We start from the raw sequence: 7011 nt of genomic DNA on the forward strand, positions 1-7011 counted from the left end.
TTACCTACGTGGTAATTTGATTTATTAAGAAATGGAACAATATAAGGATTGTGATATATCATATCCTGAGTAGACGAGTAAAATTTAAGTATATGAACCTAGTAAGAGAAGAAGATTTTCTTTCTGCATTAATAGTTTAAATCATGTAGATTAATATTAGGTGATGAGAAACTAAAAGAAATTCTTGTTTTATTGTTGTATGTAAGTTTTATACAAAAAAAACCTTGACACCATGGAGCTAAAGTTGACATACGAAACGAGCTTGAAATGACAAAATATGTTAGTTTCTGGTGGGACATGTTACTAAAGGGTCCTTTGGAAATTTGTATTAAATTATCTTGAGATCATGGGGGACTTTTGTGCAAAAAGTGCTTAGAGTGATTCATGTGTAATTTGTTGGATGTGAATTCTTTAATACAATTCTTTAATTACACGCTTTAAACAACTACTTTATATAATGTATTGGCGCTTGTTACGACGATTCACAATAGACGGTCATATTATACTTTGTGGCGGTCAGATCTAAGGCGGTACACGAAATCGCCACATGCATAAATAGTAACGTTTATAAATGACACATTATACAAAAATAACCATCCCCACATATACTTTTTTTTTTTGTAATAAATTGAAAATGTGTGACTATAAAGATATATAAGATATATGTATTTGTATTCGCACACATATATATGGATAAAATGATATGTTATTAGAATATTAACTCATCTTTTTATGTGATTTTTTGTGTTTTGTTTTAAACTTTACATTTAATACCAGACGTGTGAAAGTTTTAAGTATTTTTTTGTTGTTTATTTTAAAGCACTATACATGTTTTTTTTATTCAAAGCATCCATATTTACAGGACAATTATTATGTACTAATATTATATATATATATATATAATTTGGGGTGGTATAAGTATGTCAAACTTTAACAAGACTAGAAGGGATGGGTTAGATATATTTCTTTGTGTGTGATAATTTGAAGAGAGACAAAAAAAAAAAAAAAATTGCATTAGAAAAATAATGAAAATGTAGAAAAAGTTGTAATAATGCACACTTGGAACTAGATTAAGAAAATTTTCTATTTTAATTCTGACTTTTTGGGTATATGTATTTTCTTTGTTTAGGGTTTTCATATAAACCTATATCTAGAGCGTGTGTCTGATATTCACTCTCTCCAATACAGGAGTGTAACTTTACCAACATCTATATAAGTTGGAGACCACCAAGATGGTAGTGAAACAACTCGGACAATTCATAAAATAGTTTCTTTGAACAAAGATACATAATCCATGGAAGAGTGAGTGTTGACAGAGCTCATAAGTTGATTAAAAATAATACACATATATTTGTTTTTATATATTTTTATCCTGTTATAAAGTTCTTATAAACTATTAAACTAGAAACTCTTTTCATTAGTGATATTATATAATTGTTATTAACCCCACAAGTTTTTGGATTATTCGGTTATAAAAAATGTGATTATAATTTATTGATATACCTTATTTTGGTTATCTGAATGGTTGATAGTTGTCTTAGTAAGACGACAATATGATGGCTTTACAGGTTGGCAGACGACCTTGCATCCTCACCCTTTTTTCTTTCTTTCTGTTTTTCCTGCATTATTTCCCTTCCAGCTACAAACAAAAACCATTGTAACAAACCAAAATTTCACAACAAAAATAAAAACAAAAACAGATAACTTGGCTAACTGTTAAAACCCCTTCTTTCATAAATTAATTAAAAGATAATTAATTTTCCCTTTAAAATCTTAAATACCTTTGCAGTTAATATTGCTCCATTTATTTGCTTAAATAAGTATATAATAATTTCAAGCTCAACTGCAAAAAAATAAATAAAGAAACCACACAGTACAAATCACAAGGCTCTTGTTATGTCTCATAAATATAGATATTTTATGACTTAATATGTTACAGTGAGGGTATAAAAGGTAATGGAGCAGCTATTATAGAAAATAGAAAGAAATAAACGGTAGTGGATTTTTGGTGCATTTGGAAAAAGAACGGAAGCCAGAGAAGCCAGGGGGTTCAGAAAATAATAAAAAATTGTCAGTTTATGACGTTTAAAGCAAACGATAAGATAATATTAAAAAATAATAAATGTTTATTTTTTAAGAATAAATAAATGTTTAGTTTCTTTGCTTTTTGTTTGAAGAAATAGGAAAAGAAAAATTCAGACAGACCTGTGCTCCACGTTGCTGTCACGCGGCTCCGCCGCTGCCTAGTTCATAATTTATGACTATTGCTACTTTGCGTAATGTCTATGCTCAACAATTATTTAATCGTATTTATTGTAAATCATATGTGATTGTAACTTTTAAATCAATTATTGTAAACATTCATTTTTATTGAATAGATAATATATAATTAAATATTTATATTGTTCGTGCTTTAGATAAAATTATTAATTATACTTCTTAAAGCAAATGGTGTGTATTGCTGTTTAATATGAATCGATATAAAAAAACATAATTCAAAATTCATTATTATTAATATTTTTTAAACTATTTTGAATTACATTATTTCAATAAAATGGTTTGATTTATATTTTGGATTGAAAATGAAGATATATATGGATATAATGATATATTTAGATTTAATAAACTGTATAAGTGTTGGTTAAATATGATAGTAATTTAGTATTGTATTTTAATTATGATGTTATATAATTTATTTATGAATGTGAGAAATTTTAAAATTGTAAATATATTATTATATAAAAAAATCTAAAATATATATTGAATTACATTCAATTCAATTAAAAAAATATATATCATTATAATTATGATATTTTAGTATTTTGATTATTAGTTCTTATTATGTTATAAGTTTTGACAATACTTTTGTTCTACTTTTTGAAATATTGACAATATTTTTTATGAAACAATGAAAACATGGTTTTTGAAGTATTTTTTAAAGTTAAAGATGTAATAATATTTTTAACTACTGAATTCATTTCACTTCACTCAATCCAATTATGATTGGATTTTCCTAAATAAAAGGTGAAGTGATTGAATTAGGGTAATATTAGACTTGCAATACCAAATTCAATTTGACTTGAACTAAAATATAATTGTAAACCTGTGAAAGACTCAATTAAAATTAGACAGTGTGTAGGATAGAGGTATGATATATAATATATAATATATGATATATATTTAGGAAAAATAGTAGTTAGTCACATTACAATTCATAATATTCGAAACCCAACTGTATCCTCCTGTTTCATTACTCTCTCTTTCATTATCATTCTTCCCCCAATTTCAATTCCTCCGAGATTCTCGCTTTGCCCCGTTAAGGAGTCACGTTAACCCTCTCAAGAATGAAACCAACCAATTAATTATTAATTGTTATTAACTAGATAAACTAAATTAACTATTTTATTTTTCATTTTTCTCAGCAACTGAAATAAAAAATAGTATATATATATATATATATTATATAATTTAAATAATTTAGAAAACCCGATGAAACACATTATTACAGCGATTTGCAATGTTTGTACGTGTCCACACTTGATAAGTCTCCTCACACACCTTATTAGACTCTCTCTGACTCACTTTCCTCAACACACAACACAACCTTAACCTTAACCTTTGCAGCGACAATGGCCGGCGAACTCGCCGGAGACCACACGCCAGAGCTTCTCTGTCTGGTCCATGACATCGCCGGAATGTGCCCCGGCTCCTCCTCCGCCACGCCCATTGCCGCCGACGCCCTGTTCCGCAAGGACTGCACCGATCTGGTTCGCCGGATCTCCCTCCTCACCCACTTGTTCGAGGAGATTAGAGAACTCAACAACAACAACAACAACAGCTACAATGTTGTCCCTTCCGCTTCCTCCTCTTCTTCCTCCTCTTCCGCGGCATCTTGGTCATCTGATCTTGTCCTCGCTCTTCACTCTGCAAGAAGCTTGCTTTCCGTCGCCAGAAATTTCCGTTCCAATTGCTCCTCTGTGAGTTCTTGATCTATTCCAACGCCAACCCTTTGGGGGGGTTTCGAAACTTAAGCTGCTACGTCATATTCTTCGGTTTTTCAGTAATTTAGATCTGTAGTTCGCTAGCTATAACTCCCAAACTTTGAGCTCTTTTTTGCATTCCTTTCATTAACCGTAACATAGTACAAAATGTTTTTTAGGAAAATTTCTCTTGAATTTGGTGTCGGTGATTGGGTGGGTCTGCAAAAGTTATTAGTGTTGATGAAATCTATTATAAAGTTCAATTGCAATTTGTGAGAGTAGATATTTCAGGAAATTGTTACTTGAATTTTTTTTGTTGAGATGGGTGTAATGCGTGCAATGAAACCGCTACTCAGGGCTTGCTTATGTTCTTTGTGCTGTTTACAAAGAGGGTTGGTTTTGTAAAAGAGACTATTCTCGCAGTGTGGCAAATCAAGGTTTGAATCCTTTATGAGAGAGGTTCTTGCATTTAGAACTAAACCGTGTCTGGAACAAATTTGCCTCAATGAGGATATTTGTAGAAAAAAAATGTCCGTTGTGTTGTTTCATTGAATGGGAGTGTTCTTCTGTTTGGCTTTCTGGGTGTTGTTCTTCGTGTCTTGGTAAATTTGTGTGTCCTTACGATGTGTTCTTTAAATAGAGAGATAATTTTGCAGTTGTTGAATCGCTTAAGTCGGAATCTTACGGGGGTTGAATTTCTGTGGGCATGTCTATGTGTAAAAGGATGTCTGTGTAATTCTCTGAAATTTGATGTATCTTGATTTAAGGATGGAGCTGCAAAGACCATTGTCTTCCAATTTCAGTGTGTGACATGGAAATTGGAGAAACTGTTGAGTAATTTGTCGTATGACAATTTGGACATCTCAGAGGAAGTCAAAGAACAGGTAGAATTTGGATGAGTGGGTTGGTTTTTAATTTGGTATACTATTTGCTCGAGTTAATTTGCTGACATTATCTGCTTTTCTAGGTGGATTTGGTGAGAACGCAATTGAAACGAGCCACAGAAAAATATGGGTTTATGATTTCAAAGATGCCATCTCATGAATTATCCCAGCCACTGACTGAAGAAATTAGTCAGGTTCTTGCCAAATCCGTGGGTGGATTGTACAAACAACATAGCTGTCCTGAAAATTTATCAGAACTAGACAGCATTTCTAAGAACAATGGAGAGAATAATAGCAGCACTAATCGGGCTGGATCTCGCTTGGAAAGAGCAAGGAGCATCCATGCTTCTTCTGAAGTTTTCTTTTTGAACGAATCTGATCCTGAAAGTCAAGAAATTTCTGAGACAAAGAGTCTCCCTGAGGTTAAAAAGCCTGAAGCAATTGTGATTCCTGAAGATTTTCTTTGCCCTATATCCTTGGAACTAATGAGGGATCCTGTTATTGTGGCGACTGGTCAGGTAAATTCATCACAGATGTTGCATCGACAAAAGAAATATTCGTGCAAATTTTTCTGGTCTCTAAATTTCTTGCTTCTGTTATTCTGCAGACGTATGAGAGATCTTACATACAGAGATGGATAGATTGTGGAAATACAACATGTCCGAAAACTCAGCAGAAGCTCCAACATTTAACCCTCACACCAAATTATGTTTTAAGGAGCCTTATTTATCAGTGGTGTATAGAGCACAACATTGAGCAGCCAACAGGACTAACTAATGGGAAAATAAAGAAGAGTGATGGGTCGTTCAGAGACGTTACAGGTGACATAGCAGCAATTGAAGCTCTGGTGCGGAAGCTCTCCAGTCGGTCTGTTGAGGAGCGTAGAGCAGCTGTTACCGAAATTCGATCACTATCCAAACGTAGTACTGACAATAGGATACTAATTGCTGAAGCTGGAGCAATTCCAGTTCTAGTCAACCTTCTAACATCAGAAGATGTACTGACGCAAGACAATGCTGTTACATCAATTCTAAACCTTTCCATTTATGAAAATAACAAAGGACTTATAATGCTTGCTGGTGCCATTCCATCCATTGTCCAAGTCCTCCGTGCTGGAACCATGGAAGCAAGAGAAAATGCAGCAGCAACCCTTTTCAGCTTGTCACTTGCAGATGAGAACAAAATCATAATTGGTGCGTCAGGAGCCATACCCGCATTGGTAGAATTGCTCCAAAACGGGAGTCCTAGAGGAAAGAAGGATGCAGCAACAGCATTATTCAATTTATGCATTTATCAAGGGAACAAGGGCAGGGCCATTAGGGCAGGGATCATCACAGCATTGTTGAAAATGCTTACAGATTCAAGCAAATCAATGGTTGACGAAGCCCTAACAATAATGTCAGTTCTTGCCAGCCACCAAGAGGCAAAAATTGCTATAGTAAAAGCGAGCACTATACCAGTTTTGATAGATCTTTTGAGGACCGGATTGCCTCGCAATAAAGAGAATGCAGCTGCTATTCTTCTTGCCTTGTGCAAGAGGGATGCCGATAATCTTGCTTGTATAAGTAGACTTGGTGCCGTCATACCTCTTTCTGAACTTGCTCGAACTGGTACAGAGAGGGCCAAACGGAAAGCTACTTCATTACTGGAGCATCTTCGTAAGTTGCAGCAACTTTGAATGGTGTAGTTCTGCAAATAACTTCACGTTTCTTCTGTTCTCTCATTATTTGACATAATTTTCCACACTGCGGTTTGCAAACTGGTCACACGAGGTGAAATAAGAAAATCAGCCTCGTTGATTCAGTTATTCTTTTCTTGGTTTCTTCTTTTTTAACCCCTGTATGAGCGTGTAAAGAAATCAATTGATATATTGTTTCCATATGAAATTCTTACACAAGTTCCTGTTTTCATTTTTAGCTCGTTGCCCTGTTCAGATAGTTAACTGTAGCATCTAGCCCTTAACTTAAGGCACACTTTTGAATCTCAATAAATGTATTCAGATTTAACATCTCCCAGATAGAAAAGTCAACAACTGTCTTCCTTTTCTTTTTCAGTTTTTCCTAATCAAATAACAAAAGTAGAAGATAGAAAGAAAAAGGGAAGTTTATACGAATATACTCATTCAGGGAATTGGTGAGTGATATTTG

The 7011-nt window shown here is 33.4% G+C and overlaps 1 protein-coding gene across 1 annotated transcript; it reads left to right on the forward strand.

The window, feature by feature from the left end:
- Nucleotides 1–3479: 3479 nt before the first annotated feature.
- LOC137810814 (U-box domain-containing protein 11) lies at nucleotides 3480–6780 on the forward strand. The gene is made up of 4 exons (XM_068612269.1): nucleotides 3480–3977; nucleotides 4748–4864; nucleotides 4948–5382; nucleotides 5472–6780. The coding sequence occupies exons 1-4, from the start codon at nucleotides 3630–3632 to the stop codon at nucleotides 6540–6542; spliced, it is 1971 nt and encodes a 656-aa protein (XP_068468370.1). The 5' UTR covers nucleotides 3480–3629; the 3' UTR covers nucleotides 6543–6780.
- Nucleotides 6781–7011: the final 231 nt, after the last annotated feature.

The sequence above is a fragment of the Phaseolus vulgaris genome, chromosome 2 (genome assembly GCF_051622355.1).
Source record: "Phaseolus vulgaris cultivar YP4 chromosome 2, ASM5162235v1, whole genome shotgun sequence".
Classification (NCBI taxonomy): Eukaryota; Viridiplantae; Streptophyta; class Magnoliopsida; order Fabales; family Fabaceae; genus Phaseolus; species Phaseolus vulgaris.

Coding starts and splice junctions, on each gene's coding strand:
- LOC137810814 (XM_068612269.1), top strand. CDS start 3,630: ATGGCCGGCGAACTCGCCGGAGACCACACGCCAGAGCTTCTCTGTCTG. Junction 4,865..4,947: donor CAGAGGAAGTCAAAGAACAG/GTAGAATTTGGA, acceptor CTGCTTTTCTAG/GTGGATTTGGTGAGAACGCA. Junction 5,383..5,471: donor TTATTGTGGCGACTGGTCAG/GTAAATTCATCA, acceptor GTTATTCTGCAG/ACGTATGAGAGATCTTACAT.